General features: G+C 44.2%; 1 protein-coding gene across 1 annotated transcript in view; it reads right to left on the bottom strand.

The window, feature by feature from the left end:
* Positions 1-13,870: 13,870 nt before the first annotated feature.
* Positions 13,871-27,051, bottom strand: part of CACNA2D3 (calcium voltage-gated channel auxiliary subunit alpha2delta 3) — an 877,616-nt gene continuing 864,435 nt past the window's right edge. The window contains exons 36-38 of the mRNA XM_062200176.1: positions 16,191-16,303; positions 15,876-15,958; positions 13,871-14,128 (exon numbers count right to left, since the gene is read on the bottom strand). Coding sequence (XP_062056160.1) covers positions 14,036-14,128; positions 15,876-15,958; positions 16,191-16,303 — 289 coding nt within the window. The 3' untranslated portion in view covers positions 13,871-14,035. The remainder of the gene's footprint in view (positions 14,129-15,875; positions 15,959-16,190; positions 16,304-27,051) is intronic.

Here is a 27,051-nt window from a genome sequence, read left to right as displayed (position 1 = left end):
TCTAGCACATTCCAAGGGATGCATTGAGTTACAGCTAGACCTGAGAGTCTAGAGCTCAGTGGAGGAGTTCGGCTAGGGAGGAGAATGTGAGAGTCATCAACACTTAGGCAGCTTTTAAAGCTGGGTAACTGCATGTGTTGGTCCACTGAGGAGGGGTAAATGGGAATGGAAAAGGTATCTCAAGACCAAGTGCTGGGATATGCCAGTATGGTGGGTGGGGAAATGAAGGATCATCAATGATAGAGAAGGGGTCCTGGAGGAGAAAGGAGGAAATACAGTAAGGAGTGATGAGAGAGCTAAGAGGAGGAGGAGGACTGGGCCTTTGGCCTTACAGTTTAGATGCCACTGGCCCACATCAGAGCGCCTGGGTTCAGTGTCCAGTTCTGGCTCTTGACTGCAGTTTGATGCCGATGTGTACCTTGAGAGACAGTGGTTTTGGCTCAAGTGATTGTATTCATTTAAAAAAATATTTTTTTGAGAGAAGGACAAAGAGACACAGAAAGGTAGACACAGGGACAGATAGAGTTCCCAGCCACTGGTTTACTCCCCAAATGCCTGCACCATCCAGGACAGGAGCAGTGAAGCTGGGAGCTGGGATTTCAACCCATGACTCGCACATGGGTGTAAGGAATCCAACCACTTGAGCCATTACATGCTGCCTCCCAAGGTTGGCACTGGAAGGAAGCTGAAGTTAGCAGCTGGATCCAGGTGTCAAATTCAGGCACTCTGATATGAGATGTGGGTGCTTTAGCCACTAGGCTAAATGGCTGCTCCTCTGTGTGATTTTAATACTAGAGCAATGTGCAGCAGAAGATAGAGTACATCATGGTCCTAGTGGACAATGAAAAGTGGCACAGTTGGGACACCACTCCCTTGCAGTGTTGGCTGTGAGGTGATCACCACCATGGCCTGTGATCTGACATTGGCAGCCACTTGTAAATCCATCCAACCATGTTACTCAAGCAGCTGTGGCCAGAAATCGCCTTTCCCCCTTTACAGCTGAAACGCATTAAAAACGATCAATTTATCCCAAACCAGACTGTTTGAGCTGCACAGTAGGAAAGGCATTATTTACTCTCAAGGAGAAGCATGGCACTCTAGGTATCATCACGACACTTGACCAGGTCTCCCCACCTAACTCCAGCCAGCCCTGAGTTTGAGAACGTAGTGCCCCACACAGAGTCTAGTTGCTACACTTCATAAGAGAGTAGAGGGCTCCTCAGGTATTATACACCCTCTGAATAGGAAACGTGTGGAAGATGCTAGTGCAAATGTCAAGAAAGCTGAAACATCATGTAACATGTAAAGGATTCCACACTATTTAAATTGACAGTTGTATGGGGAACCAGTTGGATTGATAGATTATTTCTGCACTTAGTATCAGAAATGGGAATTCATCTGGCTTGCCAAGGAGGAATGGGTGTAGTGTAAATATGGTAGGAGATGGTTGCTCAGAATCGAAGACCTGGAATCAAACTGGGTTCTGCCTCCTGACCTCACATGACTTGCTTATCTTCTGTGAATCTTCACTTCCTTTGTGAAAGGTTTGGTGGTCAGTAATAGTGATTAGTTATGCATGGTTGCGAGAAAATACTCACCTATTTGGATAAATATATTATCTACCCCAGAGATTCGTGATAATCATGTGTGTATAGCACTTGACACCATATTTAGCCCTCAGTGGTGTGGCTGCCTTCTCTCTTTGCATTCCTCCTGCCCTTCCTCCTCGTTATTAACACTATTATTGCTTCTGCTTTGATGACCATTGAATTACTAGTCTGTTGATAGCACTGCCATTCTGACACAGGTGCAACTCACAGAGAGACACATCATATTATGGGACATAGTGACCAGAGCACTGAGCTCACTGAGTGGAGGGTGGGGATAGTGTTGAGTGTGTAGAGAGAAGGAAAGAGTATCTTCATGACAAGAATGGCCTTACTCATAAAAGGTGCTATGAAAGGAATGTTTGTGTCTTGTTCTGTGCCACATTCAAATGTTGAAGCCATAACCCACCAAAGGCCTGTACTAGAAATAGGACAGTTAAGCTGATTATCATCAAATTGGGCCATAGGTGAGACCCTGACCTAATAGAATTGGTGCCTTTTTTTTTTTTTTAAAGATTTAGAGTTATGGGCTGGCGCCACGGCTCAATAGGTTGATCCTCCGCCTGCGGCACCGGCACACCGGGTTCTAGTCCCGGTCGGGGTGCCGGATTCTGTCCCGGTTGCCCCTCTTCCAGGCCAGCTCTCTGCTGTGGTCCGGGAGTACAGTGGAGGATGGCCCAAGTGCTTGGGCCCTGCACCTGCATGGGAGACCAGGAGAAGCACCTGGCTCCTGGCTTCGGATCAGCATGGTGTGCAGGTCACAGCGCGGTGGCCGTGGGAGGGTGAACCAACAGAATGAAGACCTTTCTCTCTGTCTCTCTCTCTCTCTCTCTCTCTCACTGTCTACTCTGCCTGTCAAAAAAAAAAAAAAAAAAGATTTAGAGTTATGGAGACAGAGGGAGAGAGACAGAAGAGAGAGATGTCTTCCATCCACTGGTTCTTCTCCCCAGTGGCCACAAAAGCCAGGACTGGGCCAGGCCAAAGCCAGGAGCTTCATCTGGATTTCTCATGTGTGGGTGCAGGGGCCCAAGGCTGCGCCAGCCTTTGCTGCCTTCCCAGGTGCATTAGCAAGAAGCTGGATTGGAAGTGGAGCAACTGGGCCTAGAACCAGTGACCATATGGGATGCTGGTGCTGAGGGCAGTGGAGTTAACTGTGAGGACACAACACTGGCCCCAGTACTGCTGTCTTTATACAAGAGAGACTCAGGAGCTCTCATTCTCCTTCTGCCATATGAGGACACGACAAGAAGGTGGCTCTTGGCAAACCAGAAAGAGAACCCTCACCAGGAACTGATGTTTTTGCACCTTTGTCTGGGGCTTTGAGCCTCCAGAACTGTGATGAGAATACATTTCTATTGTTTGAGCCCCGCCCCCCACTTAGTGCTATTGGGTTGTAGCTGCCCAGTAGAGGGTCTCCTCAGTGGCCATCTCAGATCTTCCTCTACCTTCAGGAGATGGGTGACTGGATAAAGACACAATGGCATGCATGAGTTTACACTTAAATTGTGTAAATGATGTATTAGCACTGGAAGGGAGTGCTTTCAGAGTGTAGCCTTCAATATATGTTGTTTGGTCAGTGTTATCAGCTGAGTTAATCTCTGTCTACCCATACTTGAGGTTTGTCCACTTGTTCTGTCATTCGGAAAGAGATGATTCAGGGTCTCCCCTTGCTGATTTCTAACTGATTGTACTCCCACAGTCTGCTTTTAACATATTGATGGGTTCATTTGCTAACAACTTGGCCTATTTTGTCTTACTGCTTTGTGCCTTGAATTCAACCTTCTGCATTTCTAATGTTATACACTAGCCTTTCAAACCTTGCCTTCTTTCTTTCCCTCTTCCATTCTTCATGCTTTTGGATTAGTGGAATGTGTGCTTTGTGTAATAGCTGCTTGCAGTTGAGTATCATCAGAATATCATTTGAAGCATGTTCTTTATGCCGTACAGAGCATAGGTAACCTGAGGGGGTCTCTTGGCTTTGCTCTCACCAGCTGTGCAACCTTCTCAAGTTACTTAGTCCCTTAAGCCTCAGTGTTTCTGTTTTTAATCTGCAAAATGGAGCAATGCCAGTATCACAGGTGGACTATGAGAGGTCATGTGAGCATAGGTGAGGAACATGTGCTTGGTGGTCAATAGTAGTGAGTGATTTATGTGATGTTGAGAAATATCTGGGAAGCACAAAATCCCTTTATTTTTATTTATATATTTTTAAGGATTTCTTCATTTAATTGAAAGTCTGTTACAGGGAGGGAGGGGGAGGAGGAGTGGAAGAAGCGGGAGAGAGAGAGAGAGAGAGAGAGAGAGAGAGAGAGAGAGAAAGAGGGAGAGGGAGAGAAATCAACCAATCTTGCATCTATTGATTCACACCCAGATGACCCCAGAGGCCAGGGTTGGGCCTGGTTGAAGTTGGGAGCCAGGAGCTTCCTCCAGGTCTCCCACATGGGTGGCAGGGTCCCAAGTACTTGGGCCATCTTCCACTGCCTTCCCAGGCCATTATCAGCGAGCCAGGTCAGAAGTGGAGCAGCCAGGACATGAACTGGCGCCCATATGGGATGTCAGCGATTTTACCTGCTATGCCACAACACTAGCCCCTCCGTTGATTTTTAGAAATACAGTTTTTTATATTCTGTTTGCACAAATACTTTAGTTTGACATATTTGCACATCTTTCCAGAAAGCCAGAAAATGTAGAAAAGTTGAAATTGTATTTGAAATTAGAGGTACTTTTTGGAAAAAATAATTATTTTTAAAAATTAGTTTATAAGAGGGAAAGGGGAAGATGGTATCTCCAGCATCTGCTGGGTTATGGAGTAGCTTGCTCACTTCATACTGTCTTGTGAGTCCTCTATAACTGCTCCTTTCCTCCTACCCTTGAGACTCTTATTCTACTGAGATGGTGACTAAATCCAGGGGCTGGACTGACTGAAGCCAGGAGCTTCATTCTGGTCTACTACATGGGTGCAAGGCCGCAAGCACTTGAGCTGTCCTCTGCTGCTTTTCCAGGCACATCAGCAGGGAGCTGGATTGGAAGTGAAGCAGCTGGGTCTCAAACCAGCACTCATAATGTAGGTTCTTAGGAAGTTCTCCAAGTGTTCGTGAAACTTCCCAAATTGTGGTACAAACTATTAGATGTCAAGTTTCTGGGGAGCTATAGCTTTCATTTGATTTTCCAAGGTGTTCTTGACCCCAAAAATGGTAAGACCCCATGCTATAAAGTGAATGCTCCTCACTTTCCAACATTAGCAGCACTAAAGCAGAAGAGGGCAGAGGAGGAGTTCAGTATACCGTAGGATGGCATAGTCACTTTGCTTGTACAAAACTAGTAATTGTGTTGAAGAATTGGTATATTACACGGTAATACTATTTCTAAGTAGTTTGGCACATACATTGTTCCCAGAATGAATATGAGGTATTAACGAAAATAATTTAACACCCACTAACAACGATTGGGTTTACAGAATGCCACGCCCTGCACATCTGGGACTCCCACCTGATTTAGATGTAGGGTCTCATCTCAACCTCAGAGCAGCAGCGTTTGCGGCAGGTGTTGTGGACTGCAGGGTTAAGCTGCTGCTTGGGATGCCCACATGGCATACCGGAGTACCAGCTCGTGTCTTGGCTGTTCCATTTCCAGTTCAGGTTCCTGCTAATGAACCTGGCAAGGCATGTCCATTAGGGGAGTGAACCAGTTGACAAAAAAAAAAAGGCAGTCTGCTTCTCTCTCTCTCTCTCTCTCTCTCTCTCTCTCTCTTTATCTATTTCTCCCTCCCTTCCTCTCCCCACCCCTTCCCATTACTCTGCTTTTCAAATAAATATTGTTTAAAAATGGCACTGTGAGATGGATCTGCCACTAACTCTGTCATACAGATGAGAAATCCGAGGTGTAAATCCATTGAGTGTTTTCACAAATTCACACAAGGAAGTCATGAAGCTGTGACTCCAACCTGTGCAGTCTGACTTAAACCAGATTGCATTATATAATGTTCACGATCTTTTTTTTTAATGTGGCAATGTAGTATGGTAAGTATGATGTAATGTAGTCTAACAATGCTACAACTGAAAAATAATTCTAGTAATAACCAGCATAATACTAAAACTATGCCAGGTGCTTTTTTGTTAAGGGTACAAGACAAGCTACATAGCTACATCTAATATCATTGTTGCTTTTCATTTTTAGAGTTAGTAATATATTATAGTATTACTGTTATTGTAGACACAAAAGGAAACTCAGTATATATTACTATTAACCCTGGTATTAGAGGAAGTACATTATAATGGAGCATTATAACATTCCTGCCAATTGTGTAAATAATGTAGATCTCTCTGTATAGCGCATAATTCATGTGTTATTGCATTCAATCTGAACAGTGTTTGTGCATTTTATCTGATAGATCCACTATTATCTATCACAGTGAAAATATTAACATGATTGAAGGTAAAAACAGGCAGTATAGTATGCAGTACTGCTCATCTGGAAATTAGAGATATCAGGAACTCATGGGTAGTCAGAATATTTGAGTACTGTATTAAAATACATTGATACAACAGATCAGTGCATAGTTAAACAGTATAGCTTTTCAGTGAATACTTGCTACTTCAGTGTTTGCATGGTCGTGTTGGATGTTTGCTATAATTATAGATGCAACACAGTGGTTATTCTACTGGCAGAATTCCTTCCAGTTGAAAAAAATAAGCTCACCACGGCTTAGTAGTAAAATCATCACAAGTGCTAAACTTACAGGACCATAATATGGAATGGTACAGCAAAGGGATTACCTCCACTAGAAGAGATGGCCTGGAATGTAAGTGAACCCCAGGCATCTGGCAGTTTGTCAGGTTTAGTGATGTAAAACCTAAGGATGCACAGTGCATAGTCCTGCTGTGCGTAGTCGTGGTGCCTTTTTACTTCATTGTAAAACTGCAGTCATGAAGGTGTTTTCTGAGACACAGGATCCTTTATGGTGTAGAGTCCTGGGCCCCACAGTAGCACTTTTGTTGTTGCTGCTAAAACTACAGGTGGCGTTCACATAGTAGCTGCATTGTTCTCATAACTAGAAGTAAGCTAAGGCTGTGGACAAGGGAGGGCCGCATGATTGTTAGAAAAGGTATATGAGTCTAATAACACTGCTGCTACTGAAATGGATGAGAGAGTGCCATTGGTGCACCATATGGTGGATTAGCAGTGTTGCCAATCTTTGTTACAACCATTTATGGAATAATAACAGCAGTGAAACTGGTGTCAGCACTACAGGCAGTATAATATAATATGGCAGAGTGGAACTGCCCTTTGCTGAGTCCCTGTGACACACAGGAGGTGTAAAGAAAGTGACATGGCTACAAAGTGTCCTGATGGTGAAGTGAGCAGTACGCAGGCTCTGGGGCCGATCAAAGCTGGCTTCAAAATCTGGCTTTATCTGCCACTGCCCATGGGACTTGGTGAAGGAGCAAAACCTCTCCCAGCCTCAGACCTGGCATTTGCAGTGTGCCTTTTCATGGCTTGTGGCCACTTGCACGCGGAGGAATTATGTGAAATACTCATTGTAATGTGCTCTCCAGAGTCCGCACACAACAAATGGCACCCCCACATACCCCATGATGACTGCTGCAGCTGGAAAATTACGTGGTAGCATAACTGAATAGCACATTGGAGGACAATATTAAATCACTTAGAAGGACAAGGGTAGCATGACTATAATTTTGTGCTCTTGATGCTACAGTTCGCAGGGGCATACCATGCCCTGGTGACAATATCTTATTAAAATTTTGCCACTCAATATTTTTCTTTGCTAGCATATTGTTAACTCTTTGGGGCTGGGGTAATACAATACAGTGCTGTTTAGTACAGGATCCTGTGTAGTTGTTTTTTTTTTTTTTTTGCTTATTACTGAGATACCTGGCAGTCTACCATGGTGGTATATAGTAGCACTGTGACCCACAATATTATAGTTTAGGGCCACACATTATAGTATAGGCTGAGGGAAGTAACTGCTTTGAGGCAGCCAGTGCTGGCAGTAGCGATGTGATTTTATGTTTCACTTTATTATATGTAATTATGGGAACAGAAGATAATATACTGCGCTGCGTTCTGTCAGCCTATGGCCTTTGCTAGCATTACTGCTACTTGAATTGGAAGGCAGACTGTAGTGAGCTATGCTCTTTATGCTCGTAGTTAATATGAAGACATGAGATTATACTATGGTACCGAGAGTGTTTCAAATAATGCTAGTTTGCATGAGGTCGAAGTAAAAATGGAACAGTTGGGTTTGTATTGTAGTGGCTCCACTTGCCATAGAACTGCCACTATGGCAGCCTGCATTTCTGTAATGTTGTAAGGATATTCCTGATGCGTCATATTGTAGGGGCTTCAGAAATGTCCATAGGGGTTTTTGTAAGTGAAAAGCTGACTGACCAGGGCTCTGGTGTCCAACCTGGCCTACTGCCTGTTTTGTATAGTTACCAGGAGAAGAGCAGTGTTTGTTTTTAAATACTTGGGGAGAAGACTTAAGAATAATGTTTTGACATGTGAAAATATGTAAGAATTGAGTATATGATTATAAAATAAATGATTCAAATGTCTTGAATATAGTTTTATTGAAACAAAGCCATTTTCACACTATAATGATAGCATTAAATAGTTGTAACAGAGACTACATCTAAGTTCCTTACCCTGGCCACTAACATAAAAGTGTACTGACCTATAGCGTAAACCACTGTGTGTTATCTATTCTGTATAGGGGAGTAGGAAGTACTGGGCTTTGTACACAGTGATAATGTAGTCCTTGTGCCATTTTACGATGTGCTGTTTCTAACCATAGTTAACTGAAGTATCACTGTCAAGTACTCTTGTGTATTGCCTTTGATATGCCCGATGCTGCCAAAGTACAGTAGCCTAAACTAGAGAATGTTGCCATCCTAGAACCTAGCAGAGGGGCTCTTGTCTGCTGCAGTGTGAAGTAGCTGCACAGTACAATGCCAAGGACACAAAATGTGGAGTTAGGTCCTGACTCTTAGTGCCCCAGCGCTTTCGGGTAACTTTTTTGTGGAGCTTTACTTTGCTCATCTGTGACTTGGGAATAACAGTCATAGCAGGTGGTAGTCCCAAGATTTTTTTGAAATGATAATACCGAGTTACCTTGTAAATAGAAGACTTCGATACATGGTATCCTAGATGGTTTATTTGCTCATTCAGCACAGGCTTCATGGATGCCATTGATGGTGTTGAACTGTTCCAAGCACTGAGGGTATAGCTATGAGAACACATGAGGCTGTGTCCCACAGAGCATCAGGAGCGACCCTGATAGTGAGTAAATGTGAACTCCTCATCAGTACCAAAGTGGGGGTGAAATGATGGGTGGTGAGAGAGTCATCGGAGTCTCAGAAGACTGTGAGCATGAAGGATAAGAAGGAATCTACTATCCTAGGAGGATCTGAAGATACCATGTAGCTGGGTTGCGAGTTTATTGAATCTGTAGTTTGGTGTCTTACACTATAAGGGTCCTTCGTATTGCTGAGGTCCACACACACAATTTGGATGCTGCGAGTGGCTCTAGAAAGTTTATTTTGTCTATTACTTTGTAAACATAGCATTTGTAAGAATATATTTTTTTTTGACAGGCAGAGTGGATAGAGAGAGACAGACAGACAGAGAGAAAGGTCTTCCTTTGCTGTTGGTTCACCCTCCAATGGCCGCTGCGCTGCGGCCTGCACACCATGCTGATCCGAAGGCAGGAGCCAAGTGCTTCTCCTGGTCTCCCATGCGGGTGCAGGGCCCAAGGACTTGGGCCATCCTCCACTGCACTCCCGGACCACAGCAGAGAGCTGGCCTGGAAGAGGGGCAACCGGGACAGAATCCGGCACCCCGACTGGGACTAGACCCTGGTGTGCCGGCGCCGCCAGGCGGAGGATTAGCCTAGTGGGCCGTGGCGCCAGCTGTAAGAATTCTTAAAGGAGGGATCAGCATTGTGATGCAGCAGAATAAGCCACCTCTTGAGAAGCCGGCATGCCATGTCATCGTGCCAGTTCATGCCCTGACTGCTCTGCCTCTGGCCCAGCTTTCCCAAAATGCATCTGGGAAGGCAGCAAAAGATGGTGTAAATATTTGGGCCCCTGCCACCCATGGGGAGACCAGGATGGAGTTGATGGCTTTTTGCTTCAGCTCGTCCCTGCCCTGGCTATTGCAGCCATTCGGGTAGTGAACCAGCAGATGGAAGATACTCATTCTCTCTCTTTGCCTTTCAATTAGATGCATAATAAGTATATCTTCTCAGTAATTATTAAAGGATTAATGCAGCATTTCTTCTCCCTTGCACTACTGAAATAAACTCAAAGTCATCAAAAATGCACATTATGTAAAAACTGCTTAGATTTCAAACTTTTGTACCAAAATAAACTTACTTTCGAATGCCATTTTCTCAGAGCTCTTTGAGGTCCCCCAGTATATGGCTCAGCAATGCTTTTGGGGAGAAGTAGACTGTCCTGGGCTTTGAAGGACATCAGTAGCATACTTGGCCTCTATTCGCTAGATGCCGGTTGCCTTTCCCACAAACTGTGACAACAGAAATGTGTGCAAACACTGCCAAACGTCTCCTGGAGGGTAAAGTAGTTCAGGGTATGTAGGCACTGGATTAGGGGCAGTGATGCCTGCAAAGGCCCCTGCAGGAATCTGGTTGCTACCTGCTGAGTATGTAACCAAGCCATCTTAGTTGAACTCCTTCCCATCGACTCCCTGGCACATATGAGCCAATTACAGGCATCTTTGCAAAGCTCCCAAACTGCAAGCGCTGCAAATGGTCCTCGAGAGTCTGTTAACTTCTTATGACCTCCAATATTGATAGTAATAAACTCATGTTCCTTTGTCTATCTGATGTCATTACTATCATATTTTATTGTGCTACATTATAATACTATATTTCTTTCAGTATTGGCATTGTAAGTATAGTTCTGCCCAATTTTTAATTTTAGGACAAAAAGAGGCATCACAACATTATCTTGTCTATACTGCAGGTTATTCTTCTACTGTTAATATTGCAAAATTTTACTAGATTTTTGAGGTTTAGCCAGTTTATAAAATGAATTTATATAATTATGTACTGTAGATGAATTGTTTCCTCATTTTAGAAAGAATATTGTTGCAGTGTTACAGTATGATTAACTTGATTATCTTTAGAATGTGTTACCAACTATATTTCATGAGTCTTTTAATTTTAATAATTATGCTGTATAATTTTATATTGAGCTATATTCCATCATAGTCCATTTTCTTAATGAGTGGCAAACTACATTTTCTCAAAGTTCTGATAGAATACCTTTGGATATGACTGCCTGAATCATGTTAATATTGCAGAAGAAATGTACTTGGAATTGCAGCAGTGCCAATGCAGTACAGAATAAGCAGTTACTCCCTGCCCGCAGCAGTACTGACCCTATCCCACCCAGCACTGCACTAGGGGCCGTACACAGTCCCCCAGGAGCGCAGCTTTCATTGCTGTTACCACGACTTGCTTAAGTGTTTATTGAGGGTCCTCTCTGACTCCTTCTGCGACCTTGGAAAACTACTCTCTGTATGTGTGCCTCTGTTTCTCCATCTGTGAAATGGTGATAGTAATCACATCTACTCCCCCGGACTGTGGTGAGAATCCTATGAGCTAAATTAGTAGGGTATTTCAAACAGTGCCGCGTTGAGTCAGATCTCAGGAAACACAAGCCTCCAGGTTTGTTGCCGGTGATGGTGGTGGCGGTGGCTTTGTTTTGTGGGGTTTTTGTTTTTAATATGCTAGGCACTGTTCTAGGAGCTAGAGGTGAAGCAGCAAAATAGGAGTCCTTGGTCCTTAGTAGCTGAAACAGTTGGAGAGATGGAACATGAAATTAGCTCAGAACCTGATGTAAAGGGAAAATAAAACCAGTTATGGGACTAGAGGTGGAGAGCTGTTTTTTCAGGGTGCTCCAAGGAAGGGATATTTGCAGGCTGTGCCATAAGCAGCAGCAGCCATGTAGAGACCGGGATCTAGAGCTTCTAGGTCAGGGACATGGAAGTTCAAGACCCGGAGCAGGGACTATGCCTGGCACAAAGGATAGAAGTAGGAGAAACAGTGGAGTGCGAGGAGCGCAGGGCAAAGCAGCAAATGATGGGGTCTGGATTCTATAGGACACACAGGGTGGTGGTTCTCAGACTTGACTTCACATTGGCATCATCTGGAGCATTTTTAACAATAAGACAGCCTGGGCTTTGTCCCTGGGAGAGCCAAAGATTTTGCAAGCCCCTTGGGTGACTGTAATGGGCAGAAGACTTGGAGAACTACTGTAAACCGTGGAAAGGACCCTGCCTGTAGGTTCTCATTGCACTGGGTAGGGAATGAGTGCGTTGAAAAATTGCTCTGGCTGCTGCATGGAGACTGGAGAATGAACCATGAAGTGGGGGCCCACAGAGAGTGGGAGACAGGAGAGCAATGAGGAGGCAGTGTGGGCCAGCCCCTGTGGGAAGGGGCGAAAGAAGATGGCAGACAGTGGCGAGGGGCTCATGGGAAGTCCTTCGGCTTGGAGTGTGGAGGGCTGAACTGAGGATGGGCACAAATAAAGGTGGCACCAAGGTTTTTGATTTGGGAACTTAGGCCAGTTGGGAGGAAAATGTTTGATGCAGGACAAACAATGGTCGAGCTTAAGACACATTAATTTGAGGAAAGTATGTAATATTCAAGTGGATAAATGGAGTTTCCAGTTGCTAGGAGCTGCCTTAGGCACAGAGAATCAGAGGTGTTGGGTGCAGTGGCATGACTGTGATGCCCGATGGTGCTACGAGGCGCAGCTCTGCCAACGCTGTAACAAATGCTGCCACACCATAGTCTAGAATGGGATGGATAATTTCCATCGTCAGTATTAGAGGAATGGAAACATATTGGACTTAATGTTGCCAGGTTTTTAGAATTATAATGGAAAAGAGTGTGTCCTGTGATGATCATTTTGTTAAGAATTCCATTATAATATGACTGCTGTCTTTTACATCACCTAAATCCTCTCGCACATCACTCCGTTCTGTGATAAGTTTAATACCGAGAAAGGTAAACTTAAGTTTCTACTGGCCATTAGCACAGCTATCAGTGGGATGTCTTTATACTGAAGATTTCATGTGGGTAAAGTATTTAAAGTGTGTCAGTCCACCGTAAGTGTGTGACTCCTTACCTGATATTAATATACAAGCATAACTGCAACCCATTTTTACATTTGTATAAGCAACCATTGAACTTACACGTTTACTTACACACACAGAAGTGAACAATAGCAATGGTTCCAATTCTGCAGTCACTATTGTTGAAATTTTTACAGATTAGTGTATTATGGGATTTTTGTATTGAGAACATGACTGAAGGCATAGTGATTTAAAGAAGTGTAACAATGTAGTGTTGTTATCCCTATGAATATCATAACATTTTAGTGCAAGGTAGAATGAGAACATCTGTTTTTCTAAAATACCGGCAGGATAATATGACCCTTTCAAAAAGAGTTAAGTAGTGCTCTCCAGTTGCCTCTTACAGGTCTCTCCTAAGAAGTAAGGCATTCTCTGCTCTACCTAGGCATGGAAATTGCTCCACTCTATTTGGTAACCATGATCCAATGGAATCTGTTTTATTTGGATCAAGAGCCAGTGTTTAAGGAACGCTTGCAGGTCTGGGTAGTTTCACATCTTACAGTATTTGAGATCTAATTTCGTCTTTTGTTTATTGGGCAAGTCAGAAGGCAAATGCTGAAGCAATCAGCTTGAGATTCATTCACAGTCCTCATTCTTATCCTCCTTACGTCTTCTCAGAATCAATCCCTCAGATTTATGACGTCTGTATTTCTATTCCCAGCTTGAATATGAGAGCTTGTGTGCAAATTATGATTTCTACTGAAGTCTTGTGTAGCAAAATTCAGAGTTCCCATGTACATAGTGGATTAACTTCTGTAAACATTTTTAGAAGAGTGCAGCATCTAAATAATCATTAAATATTTGGAATCTACTGTAAAAAGAATCTACCATGCTCTGATGGTTTCTGGAATAGGGGACTGTTTCGAGGTACATTCTCTTTAAGTTTATATTGCCAGCACTGAAGTGATAAAATCCAACAAGGAGATTATGATTTTGATATACTTTATTGAAAAAGTACACAGTTTTAAATTGGTTTCAATGGGGTTCAAGCAGAAGGGACGGTGCCTATCACCTGTAGTCCCGTTTCTGATGAAGGGCGATGATCATGTGGCAAACTCACATTTGCATGACTGGCAAAGTAAAAAGGTAACTTTTTTATCAACATATTGTTAAGAGTTTCTATCACGCACAGTTTAAAATCATGAGATGCTGATGGTTGGACTATATTTCATGTCCCCTATGTCGCACCATATTTTGGTTCACAGTTTATCCATGATTTAGCATGCCAAGAATTGATCTCGTCAGGGTCACCTGGAGAACAGCAGCGGGAGCAGAGAGAGCAGAAGCAGGGCCACGCTGGCCTGGAGACTCGGCACACCCCCGCACTCCCTGGCGTTCTCCTGCAGGGAGAGGCAGGGGTTGGTGAGAGCAGAAATGGGTTCCAGGGTACCTTATACATGCCAAGCCACAGTGCAGCCCCCAGCTTCTCCCACCTCCACAGTAAGAACGCTACCTTCTAGGACCTGGGTGATGGCGGGGTTGTAGATGTCTCTAAGTTTCAGCACCTTAGAGACTGGATTCCACTTGTCAGTGTGTAAGATCTTCTGGATATTCTTTGCATATCAATAATGCAAATCATTCAGCAAGTAAAGACTACTGGTAATGAAGATAAATATTGCACTTGGAAGTTTTCTCTGTCATAATGGAAGCAAGAGTCCATCTAAGGCTCACAACGTGTCCTGGAGTTGGCTAGGGACACTGTGGGGGGGTGCTTAGTTGGGAGAAGGGGAGTCCCTGCTTTACAAAATGATCGCAACCTGTGCTCCTTTCTGCCTACTAACGGACAAATTGCTCCAGCTCCATCCGTTTAGTGCTTTCCGTATTGATGGACATTTATTTTCTTGTCCCTTCTTTATTGATGCAGCCAGTATTAAATGTAGGTCCTTAGCAAATGTTGATGACTGGCCCTGACACTGCCTATTGGAAAGATGCCCAGAAGAGAGGCTGCAGAGCTTGAAAGTAGAGCTGGATAGTTCACTATTAGCCCTGCAACTGTATCTTTCATCTACTTGCTTTATTTCTGTATGTTGTTACTTTACTTTTCAATTGGAAACAACTCTTTAGTATCTGATGCAGAATATTTTTTAAAATGTCTATGGGAAAAAAACCATAAGTTCTACACAAGTTACTTTTCTATAATTATGGATCTCCTCCCATTTATAGCTTTCTGGTCTTGGAATGGAAAGTGTCTATATGTAATTTCTGATGAGAACGTTATTTTACCAGGTAAAATAATAATATACCTACCATGTAAGTCTGATACTCTCCCCTGTGACTTCATCCCGTTAGTTCTGAAAGCTCAAAAACTACTGATGTCTGTACGTTTACCTTATGTCCACCTTAGTTGTGTTTTTACATACAGCCTTTATAAGGGCCCATCATGGAACTATCTTTTGAATATAGGTGCATGCACTTTTAATCAATTCCAGGCTCCTATGGCCAATATATTGCCTTTAGCGCTTATTCTAGGACTCGGATATTTTTACAGCATCAAAGTTGTTTGCTAAAGGTGAAGTGAACACTCAGGTGGCTCTGCTGACACTTTCGGGAGTAGGGATCTTCCTGCAATGCAGGAGGCTTTCTCCCCTTCATCACCTGAGTCTAGGATTGGGTCACCTTTCTTCGTATGCTTAAGTGTCCCCTCTCACTTCGAGTATAAATGGAATACCTTTCTACTTGCTGATTTCATGTGGTTCAGGGACTCAGAGGATTATTACTGTACCTGTATAAATGGTGATTCTTTATCTGGTATTAATGTCGCCACTTTCGCTTCAAATGGATTTTCATTTAACAAGGCTATCTAAAAATAAGGTGCAGAAAAACGACTTGACTTCCATGTAAAGTAAGTAACTCAGCTTGGTCAAAGGTACGTGGTGTGTGATCCATGACAGGGTGAGTTACTGAAAATGTTTTCCTGCTGCACCCATGTGCATTTTTAAAAAAAGACGGAAACATGGACTACATAAGACGACACTGAGGGGCTTAAAGCAGGAGACGGTCAGTCTGTATCACTGAGCTTCTTGAAGGGCTTTTTCACAGTAACCATTTCGGCTGTGGTTCTGGTTCTGGAGCAGTTCTTGGTCTTACCTCGGGATGGAAGCCGTGGCAAGATTCCGGACGCCTTCTGATCTTCTGGGCCTTCAAGCGTTCACACTTGAGGGATTCATTATGTTGACTGTAGTTAAGGCCCATTTCCAAGGGTGGCTTCTCCTGAGAGGCAGACCTCTCAGGATTCAAGGCTGGGCACCTTGCTCCCTTACCAGATTCTCTCCAACAGCAGAAAGCATAGAGATTTTTTTCCCTCTCCATTCTCCACCTCCCTCCCCCACCCCAAGTTCCCTCGCTGTTGATCCCCCTTCCTGGTGTCTGCAGAAGTGGCTGGACCTTCACACGAAAGGATATACCTGATTTCAATGGGTGCCATGGTGATGGGCGCCACGGACTCGCAGAGGCAGCTGCTGTCCACCACCACCATGAACAGATTGCTGCTTGGGATCTGCTGAATGACAAAGGACCTGTGGGAACAAGAGGCAATAGGACCATGAGGTCATGTACCATCCCTCCATTAATGAGCTACAAAGAAAACTTCGCCCTGGGTGGAATCAACTGTAATACTTTGCAAAACAGATTTCAGAGACTGCTTTCCTAAGACAGTTGGTATTTTTCATGAAGGACGTCATGTAAAAACTCAAGTGTCACTCAGCAAAAATTAGCTATGGCTTAGGCAGGTCATACAACTCACCTTGGAGGCACCAGGTTAATGAAAAAAAAAGAAATCAGGTTGTTTAGAGGGTGTGTAGGGTCGCCCCTAAATGCCAGGAACAGCTATGACTGGACCTGGACAAAGCCAATCATTAGGAACTCCATCTGGATTTAACACAGTAACGTGCAGTAACCCAAGTGCTTCTGGCCACCACGGGTGCTTCTCCGGGAGCACCTTTGCAAAAAGCTGGGATTAGAAGTGCAGGTGGGACTTGAACTCAGGCACTTTGCGATAGCATACAGATATCCTAACCATTGTGCCTAATGCTTGCCTCAAAGTGGAAAGTCATCTGTATGGAGCACAAAAATGAATTGCAGCTTCTAAGTTAAGAGGTTAGGTCTTTCCAGACTTAACAATTGACTCCAGGTTGCATTTGACGCTCTGCTAGATGGAGTTTTCTTTCATCCTCCCCTCAAGCACGCACTGAAACCATGAAACACTGATGGCAAGAGACGGTGACCTTCCTAGACTCTTTGACGTACCACGTTAGAGGAATAATCTTTGGATGAAGTTAATTCCAGTCAACTAGAAGACTTTACCATTCTCCTAGGGCAGAGTCCATGCAGAAGCAAGTTGATGCCACTGTCAGGATATCCAAGCCGGTGACGGGACAGAATAATGTCCCCAGAAAAATGATTCATTGATAACAGTTTCTGATGACTGTTTGGAGGATTCCAACCTAACCATTTCTCTAGGAGTTTCATCTTTAATCATCTTCCTTTCCACAAATGTATTCTGTTCTCTATAGTGTATCCTCAAGGGGAACCAAAATCATGCAATGAAGATAATGCTTTTGCTGGACAGAGAAGTGTAAAGAAAGGGACTCCCACTTTTTTTCACTGACTACTTCCTCTTATGTTGAATTAATCAAGACTGTCTCTAAGGCTACAATACGAGTGGCGTATTTTCTATAGATTTACAATGCCTCTTCATCTCATATCCTACAGTTATATTCATCCACTGCAGGCACACTGCCAGGCAGTGATACCTACTTCCTTTCAAAACCTCTGTCCACACTTGGGCCTACTCTCTGCCTTCAGACACAATGTTCAGCCTTGCTATTTCGCAGCGAATAACAACAAATCTCCGCTTTACCTTCCCTCACCGATGCACGGACATTGTGCTAGCCGTTATCCTCTTTGTACTGAACTGTGTCTATCACCATATAATACCCTACCTGAGGCAACATCCATCAGAGAGCACGTGATCCACCAGAGGCAGGTGAAGAGTCTCAAAAGTGCAAAATGAAGGTCACACAAGTCTAGGAAAAACGGGTTGACTAGAAAATTAGACCAAATGACCCCATTACATGAAGCATTTTTCTTCTGTTGGGTCAACCTTTCCAAGTGTTTGGTCTCTTTTATAATTCCTGTTCACTTCTTTGAAAGGTCTTACCCAAAGCTGAGTGAAACTCTACACTATCAAAGATGGAAAGCAGAGAATGAAAACCAGTGTCTGAATTGGAATACTGCAGATGAAGAAACACCACTTAGAGGTTTCCAGGGAATGGATAAAAGGGTCTCTCAGATATGTCAATATACAGAAGAAAACAGATTCTAAAAAAACTAGACAATTACAGAAGATTAAAGGTAGGAAAAATGTGATATTCTATTAGGTTTTCAGACACACACACCTGCCAGCGTTAGCCTTAAACTATTGCCAATTAAAATAAATGTGAGCAGTCGGCACTGTGGTGCAGCAGGTAAAGCTGCCGCCTGCAGTGCCAGCATCCGCTGTGGGTGCCGGTTTGAGTCCTGGCTGCTCCATTTCCGATCCAGCTCTCTGCTATGGCCTGGGAAAGCAGTAGAAGATGGCCCAAGTCCTTCGGCCCCTGCACCCAGGTGGGAGACCCGGAAGCAGCTCCTGGCTCCTAACTTTGGATCGGCGCAATTCTGGCCGTTGCAGAGTGAACCAGTGGATGGAAGACCTCTCTCTGTGGAACTCAGACTTTCAGATAAATAAATTTGAACAAGAAGTAAATGTGAGGTTGTCAATACACGTATTAAAAGGCAGTTTAAATCCTTAAACTGAATTTATGACAGCATTATGCTCTTTGCCATACACTCCTAAAACAGAATGAGATGGGAGGAAGAAAAATGTACCAGAAAATTGTTAACTATAGATATTCAGATTAATTAGAAAACATTACAGTCTACTAACAAAATATGAATTATTAGGTATGTAATGATAACAAAGGATTGGTGAACACGTAGTCTTTTTTCTTTTTTTTTTTGACAGGCAGAGTGGACAGTGAGAGAGAGAGGCAGAGAGAAAGGTCTTCCTTTTCTGTTGGTTCACCCCCCAATGGCCACTGCGGCTGGCGTGCTGCGCTGATCCAAAGGCAGGAGCCAGGTGCTTCTGGTCTCCCATGTGGGTGCAGGGCCCAAGCACTTGGGCCCCAGCAGAGAGCTGGCCTGGAAGAGGGGCAACTGGGACAGAATCCGGCATCCTGACCATGACTAGAACCCGGGGTGCCGGTGCTGTGGCATGGCAGGTAAACTGGTACCTACATGGGACACAGACATTGCAGGTAGCAGTCTTGAGTCCCGGCTCCTCTACTTAGGTCGCAGCTCCCTGCACCCACGTGGGAGACCCTGAAGAAGCTTCTGCCTTTGAATTGGTGCAGCTTCCGGTTGTTGCAGCCATCTGGGGAGTCAACCAGTGGATGGAGGACTTCTCTCTCCCTCTGCCTTTCAATATTTAAAAAAAAATATTGTGCAAGGGCTGTCGTCACTGCAAAGTGGGGTCAGCCAGCTTTTATGACATGAGCATCCGATGTGAGTGCCAGTTCTAGGCCCAGCTGCTCCACTTCCTTCCCAGGTGCATTATCAGGGAGCTGGATTGAAGTGAAACCCAACTGCTTGGGCCCCTGCAACCCATCTGAGAGGCCTAAGTGGAGCTCTAGGCTCCTGGCTTCAGCCTGTCCAATCCTTGGCTCTTGCAACCATTTAGGGAATGAATCCATGGATGGAAGATCTCTTTCTCTCTATGTACTTCTGCCTTTCAAATAAAATAAACCTTTAAAAAAACAAGGTGTTGAGCAAAATGTATTCAGAGGGGCTGGCATTGTGACCCAGCAGGTTAAACTGCTGCTTGGGATAGCAGCATCCCACATGGTAGTGCTGGTTGGACTCTCTGCTGCTGTTTCTGATCTCACTTCCTGTTAATGCACCTGGGAAGGCAGTGGGAGGTGGTCCAAATGGCACCTGCATGGAGTTCCTGGCACCTGGCTGAGCCCTGGCTGAGCCCTGGCTGTTGTGGCCATTTGGAGAGTAAACCAGCAGATGGAAGGTATCTCTCTTCTTCCCTCTGTTGCTTTTTCAAATAAATTATTTTCAAGCCATAGAAACTATAATACATTGGAAAAGAAGAAAGCATCAATATGTATTCTATACTAGAATACAATTGGAAATAGGAAATTTTTTTTAAAAAAAGACATGTAATCATTACTTGGAAACAGCCAGAATCAGATTTGTGTCATGTAACTTTTAATACTCTCACTGGGGAAACAAGTTTCCATGATTGAACTAAGTTTTGCAATCAAGAAACTGGAAAAACATGAACCTGCACCTGTGCCCTTATTGTTGTCTGCCCTGGCGAGCCGTGGATTGAGGACTGATGCTCTTCTCCAAAGCCTTTGTCTCAGGCTTCTACAAGGATGCGACTAATTGAAAGGAAGAGGCAGGTGACCACCGCCTAAGCAGTCTCCCTTATCTACTAGCCTTTCTGCTGTAATTCTGATAGTAGTTGATTGTTCTCCACAGATCTCTGTCCTGGAGACTTGCTTCAATCATGGTGTTCAGTAGTTTGATGTAGTGGCAAGTCTTTGGGGGCATATCCTTGGAATGGACTTGGGCCTGGCTGCTCTCTGCTTTGTGGTTCACGCACGATCCTTTCTCTGCACATGTTCTATTTACAGTCCTCATCAGACCAGAGCCATGGGGCTGCCAGTCCTGGCCTGCGATCTTCCAAAGCCATGAGCTGAAATAAGCATCTTTCCTTCCCAAGTAGCTTCTCTCTGGTATTTTAGTTGTAGTAATGAAAAGGTGACTAACACCCTTCCTCTTTGGTAACAAACATGCCCTGTTTCTTTATCCTCTTTGATCGTGCAACCCCGAATAAGAATTATCTTCTTCCCCTTCTTCCAGAACTACTGCAATCAGACTGTGGTCCTCACCACTCCAGCTGGATCTGCGCCTGCAAGAACACGAGTGGCCTCTGCCCTTGTCATCTGCCTTTGCCTCTCTTTCCTCTTCACATGCTCCCCTCTACCCCGCTCATCCACCGCAGCTTCTGCAGGACTAAGGCTGCATCTGACTGCTCGTGGTTGTGCCTGCTCAGTGATGGAATTTATATTGATCATAATAAAATGCAAATAAAAATGTGATTACTGACAATCAAACTGCAGTGTCAAATAATATTGTACGGAGTTCGTGTTTGGCCTAGCAGTTAAAGCCCTGCCTGGGTTGCATCAGAGTCCCTACCCTAGATTGGTATCCCGGCTCTGCCTCGGAATCCAGGTTCCTGATGATGTGTCCCCTACGAGGCAGGAGTCAGCAGCTCTGGGAGCCTTAGATGGACTTCCCTGCTCCTGTTTTCAGTGTAGCTCTGTCCTGGCTTGGGGAATGAACTACCAGATGGAGAGATTCTCTCATCCTCCCCCCCCACCCCCGACCCTGCTTCTGTAAATAAACTTTTAAAGGACATTGACATAAACCTACTTTTGACACTCATGATCAAGAAAAAAGCCAGAGAGTAACATTACAACCACTTAAACCATTTTTTGGCGGCTATTACATATTCAAAACTTAGACCACACTTTTGAGGAAAAAAGCATTAATTAACTACATTTGACCAAGTCATAAAAAGCATGAGCAGACCAAATGCCATGAACAAAACTGGAGAGGCTGCCCCCAGGAGAACAAGACCAAGTAGTATCCCAGAACAGCTGCCACTGTGTCCTCAGCAAACCCACCAGAACTTAGGGGTCCACTGTTGGAACTCATCGAAGGACTCGGGAAGCCCACTAGGTGTATGAGCCACATAAGAAACCACAGCCTGACTCTAGCCAATGAAAAGGCATTATGAAAAGAAGAACCTTTGCTTGTTTATAGTAATAATGACCATAAAATGCCCATGAGTAAATCCAGAAGAACACATGCCTTTATGAAGACAGCAAGGAAATTTACCAAGAACATAAAGGCAACCTAAAAGTGGAAGGGTGCAATAGTTACGGAAAGCACCGTTCATATTGTAAAGATGTCATTTCTGCTCTTACCTTTTAATTCAGAATGATCTCGAAATCCCAATACCTTTCTGGCAGATTTTGAGGCTATGACTCAAAGATTCTTTCAGAAGAGTAAATAGAGAGTAGTCTGGACAATGGTAAAAACAACAAAAAATGGGTTTTATAAAAAGAGAAGGGAAGCTGCTGGCTATCCAACATCAAGATCCCTAAGACAATTCACAGGTGACACAGCTGGACAACATATATGCCAAACGGGTCTCAATCTCACTACAGTCGGCTTTAAATAAAAGGGAATGGAAATCATAAAATGCACTTTGTATTAGACTGGCCAAAACTAAAGTAACTGGTAATATCAAACTTTTGGCAAAAGTCTGAATAAGTGAGTACTGCTCTGAGCTGCAGATGGGAGAGTATAATTACAGTACTTTATTTAAAAAAAATTTCTTCCATAATAAGATTTACAATGGGGCTGGCGCTATAGCATAGTGGGTAAAGCTGCTGCCTGCATTGCCAGCATCCGTCCCGGCTGCTCCACTTCTGATCCAGCTCTCTGCTATGGCACATTAGCAGGGACTCAAACCTGCGCTCCACTATGGGATGCCATCATTCCAGGTGGTGACTTAACCAACTGCACCAGAACAGCAGGCATCAGAAACCATTTATAGCAGTTTTGATTTTCGGAAGAGAAACTCTTGTTTAAGAACCCAAGATGTCCTGTATAAAGATGTTGGTGGGATTATTCATTAAAAGGAAAAATAAAAAGGAACCCTCTTCCCATTTGCACATCAACAGGGATGTTAACTGAGTAAGCAAGCTTCAGTGATCTGCTTGGCACCAAGTGAAAGGGCAGGGGTTTCCCTGCTGACTACCATGAATTGGGATCTGCGATACAGCATGTAGGAAAATAGTGTTGCAAACCTATATACAGATTTTGGATACTTAAGAATATTCATTTAAGAATATTTATAGCTTTACATTTGTTTTGGATTATTATATATGTTGAAATATTGCATTTTATCTCTTAGAAGTACTACACATGCATTTAACCCTCCCAAAGAAAGGGAAACAAATGGGATGGGCAGAACTCATCAGATGTATTAAGTAGAGACAGCAAATAAGTAAGATGCCCATGACTCACATTAGACATGGAGAAACCGTGCTAAATTAGCAGAGCTTATGCTCAGGAGTGGGAGGCTCTAGTCAGGAGCCGAGCCAGGACTAGAACCAGAGCACTCCAGTATGGAACGTGGCATCCCAAGCAGTGTCTTCACAATGGTGCCACATGCTTGCCCCCTATTCTCTGTACTGCATTGGCATTATCCGTGCTCAAGCTCCCTGAAGGCAGACCCAGGGTGGTCGCTCCACGTAGATGCTTAATGACAACTAAGGCAAGACATTGCTTTTAACACACTTAGCATGGAGCCCTGCAGCAAACTTCCTCCTTCCCAAATCCTGGGAGATGAAAAGCCCTGCACTGCAGCTACGCAGAGGCAGAGGCAAACCACCCCCTACAAAGGACTTGCCGGCGGAAAGATTAACTGCTTTTCCATATTTTAAAGACTTACTGTCTGCTTATTAACATGGTGCTTCAGAGGGGCCTGGGCAATGTTAGCTGTACATTTATGTGTACAATGTATATTTATGGCCCAGGGTGCAGGGTTGAACTCCATAAAACACACCTCCAGCCAGCTGGGCCCAGCAGCATGGCTGACATCACAGTGCAGAGGGGCTGTGACCGGCTGCGTTTGCCTGGGGGCCAAGAGGCGAGGCGGGAAATGCCTCCAGAGAGAATCACAGGGGTCTCATTTCTAAGCCAGGATGGGTCACAATGCGTGAAATAAATTAGGTCCTCCAGGGAAAGGGAGGCGGGAAGAGGGAAGCAATTTTGATGTGTCCAGTGCTGGAACTGAAATAACCCAGTCCCCTCTTTCCCATTTACTACGGACTGAAGGACCTGCAGGGAAAAAAGACGATGTGGTTTTAAGCCAGCTTCCCCGACAAGGCAGACCGTTAGACGGGCGCTATCTTCAGAGGGGGGCTCTGCAGAGCAGATGACGAAAGTGATGGTGACGCTTCCCTACTGCTCTCCCGGAACAAGCAGGCCGAATGTGGAGGAGCCCCGGGTAACAGGCAACAGGCCCAGAGGGCCCCAGCACTGCACATTTGGAGAACTGAGACGGCTGGCCTTTCATTAAAGGGGTACATAACTCTGTCTTGGGAAATGAATGGGTGGGATCACATCTTAAGACACTTTGAATGGCAACTGAAGTCTTTCCCCCTTTGTATGTGTCCATCCTGTAGGGATTGTGCAGAGTTTATCCAGAGCAAAAATGAGACACTGAGGAAATCACAACCAAGTATTTAGACCCAGCACAGACCCTTTTCTGTGCTATGCTGGTCTCCAGTTGATCTTTGACATGACTGTGGCTCTTCACCTCGATCCTGCTCTCCACGCCCCAGCCCACACACACACCATGCACTCAAGTGCCTTACACAGGCCCAGGCTCATAAGGTGTGGAGAGCAAACTTTTCATGATTCTTTAATTCCCGGCTACATTTAAATATCGACGACATGTTCTACAGTAACTCTGCAGCCATGCTACTCAGGGCGTGGAGGAGGCTAAGAGTGGTGAGACCAGCCTTCTCATACCCGGCCTGAACAGGGGGAAATGGACCATTCTGCCTCACCTGCTCACCTCAACCCCCAAAAGCAGCAGGCTTGGTAATCTCACAGATGAATCATTGTAGCAAGTCAAGGCATATGTAGTTCAACTATTTTAGAACTGCTTCAAAGCACAGGAAAGAAGGAAATATTTCAAATTCCTTTTATGAAAAACACTGATATACAAACCTACGATTGTACCAAGAGAACAGTCTATCAGTAATCTCTCCTGCTGATCATGGATGCCAGGACCTTAACTGAAATGCAGGAACGAGAATCCAGGGACAGTGGAGGAGCAGCGCTGCATGCCCCAGAGGATTAGCCTAGGCATGCAAAGGAACAAGCTTACCAGTTGTCCCAACCTTGAGAGCAAGGCAGAGACCTCTTTATTTTTGTTTGCAACACACCAGCTAAGCACTAATGCTTATTGAATAACAATGGCACAACAGTGAAAGATATAATTCAAAGCAACACAGTCTCCCTGGCAAATGGTTTTTACAGAATAGAGTACAAGGATGAAACATCCCAGACTTGTTTAACCTCGGAACTCTTCAAGGTCCAACATCTCTTTGCTTCTGGTTGTTATCAGGAAGGAAGAAAAACAAAGAGGGCCCTGCCCAACCACTCATGGAAGTTTTCTCTTTGATATCCAATCTCTCTGCTTGTGGGACCAATATCCTCTTTGTGCTGGAATCCACCCTTCCTCCAGGCAGCCCAGGTGCTTCTGAGAGCTTGCCCTGTCCAGGCATGTCTCTGGGACCTGCACTGATTGGTGCAGTTCCTTCCCTGGGAGAAAGCAATGGGTTGAGAGATGGGCACTGAACCTATGTAATAAGAATAAAACCGAAATGCCTATCTCTCCCTTCACCGAGGAAGCCTGCAACCTCGAGAACCATCGGCAGCCACTTCTGCTCCAGAACGGAAATGCCTGCTGGGGAACACGTAGCGAACACCTGTGCCTTGACCCTAACCTTTGGGAAACAAAAGCAAGCCTTGCCCGAAGAAGTCTGCCTCTCAACTTTTCCCTGCATGGTTCAGCCTTCTGTCACTTAGCAGTGAAAGGCTATTAGGTGATACACACTTGAATTCCATCTGATGATCATTACATTGTCTGATCACCCTGCAGTTGTAAAGTCCAGCTCTAGGGAACTGCGCCCTGGAAATCACAAGCATGGTTTCCGTCAGGTGTACCTCAGATGGCCAGCCAAGAACCAGACCGGCACAGGCCTCTCCTGCTCTATTACACTTAATATGGGAAGGGCTCCTTTTTCTTCACATTCAAGTGCTTATATTAAATGGACCAGCATATTCCCTTTGTTTTGCTTATTTATTCAAAAATGTAAAGAATGCACTCATTATGGCATTCCGTTGGTGACTTGCTGATGGGGACAGCACACAAAAAGCCTGATAGATGCTTTGTCTGCAAGACAGTGTCCCGTGGTGGTGTTTGTTCTGCCGAAGACTGAATGCATCAGTGAGCACCATCACAATGATGTGCACTCATCCTCAGGCCACTGAGGATTTGCTGAGGTTGATGGTGCCGACTAAGAGTTTGAAAACAACTTGCGCAGGAAGTTCTCTGGCATTGTCAGCCCAAAGCAGGTGGCAAGGAATGGTATTCTGTGTTTGAAATGTGGAAGGGAAGGTCCTCTAGAATGAAAAGCAAGAAGGACTCCATTTTCTTTTCCTATCCCACAGGAAGGGAATCTCAAAAGAGTTGACAACAAAAAGATACTTTCAAAACTTGGCTATTATTTTAGCTTTTCAAAGTATATATATATTTTTTGGTACTGAGGTCGTCAGTAAATCCTCTTAATTATGACATGAACCATCATATTCTAATCCTTTAAGAAGAGTAAGGAATTTGCTAAATATTTTCACTAGAACTATTAGTGTCTTTTCTTATAAATAATGACAATAATAGCTAACATTTATGGAGTGTTTATCTAGCACCAAGCACATTTCTATGCGATTCCGCTTTAATCTTCACACCAACCCAAAGAAACATCATCATCTCCATTTTATAGATGAAAACATTCAAGCTTGGAGAAGTTCAACAAACTTTGCCAAGTTATAAACACCATCAAGTATCACAATTCCACCCAGCCAGATCTGCTTGTCTCTTGTGTCTTTGTTTCAACCTCTGTGTTCTAGAATTCATCACCATCACTATCCCCACCATCACAGTTTCCATTGTCTGTGACTCACTGAGCACTTAACTGTATGCAAGGACTGTGCGAAGACATTTTACCTGAACCTGCCCCGTTTCAACTCTGTCAGGCAGTCAGTGTTAATCCCAAGTTACAGAAGACACACCTCAGGCTTAGAGAACTTAACAGAGTAGTTGCTTAAAGTAGCATAAGTAATAGGTGCCATGACTCTGATTAGGAAACTTGTTTGTCTGATGTGGAAACTTGTTTGTCTGATGTGGAAACTTGTTTGTTTAGCAGTAATTCGGCGATTCCCTGATACCCTGAGACCAAAGGACCTTTCCATAGGTCGAATGAGCAAGTTGACATTACTTTGTTCTCACAGTTCTCATCCCTCACTCCCTGGCTTTACATTCTCATCCACAATCTCCCTGTGCATA

This window comes from Lepus europaeus, chromosome 9 (genome assembly GCF_033115175.1).
Source record: "Lepus europaeus isolate LE1 chromosome 9, mLepTim1.pri, whole genome shotgun sequence".
In the NCBI taxonomy this organism is placed as follows: domain Eukaryota; kingdom Metazoa; phylum Chordata; class Mammalia; order Lagomorpha; family Leporidae; genus Lepus; species Lepus europaeus.
This window is presented reverse-complemented; position numbering and strand designations above follow the sequence as displayed.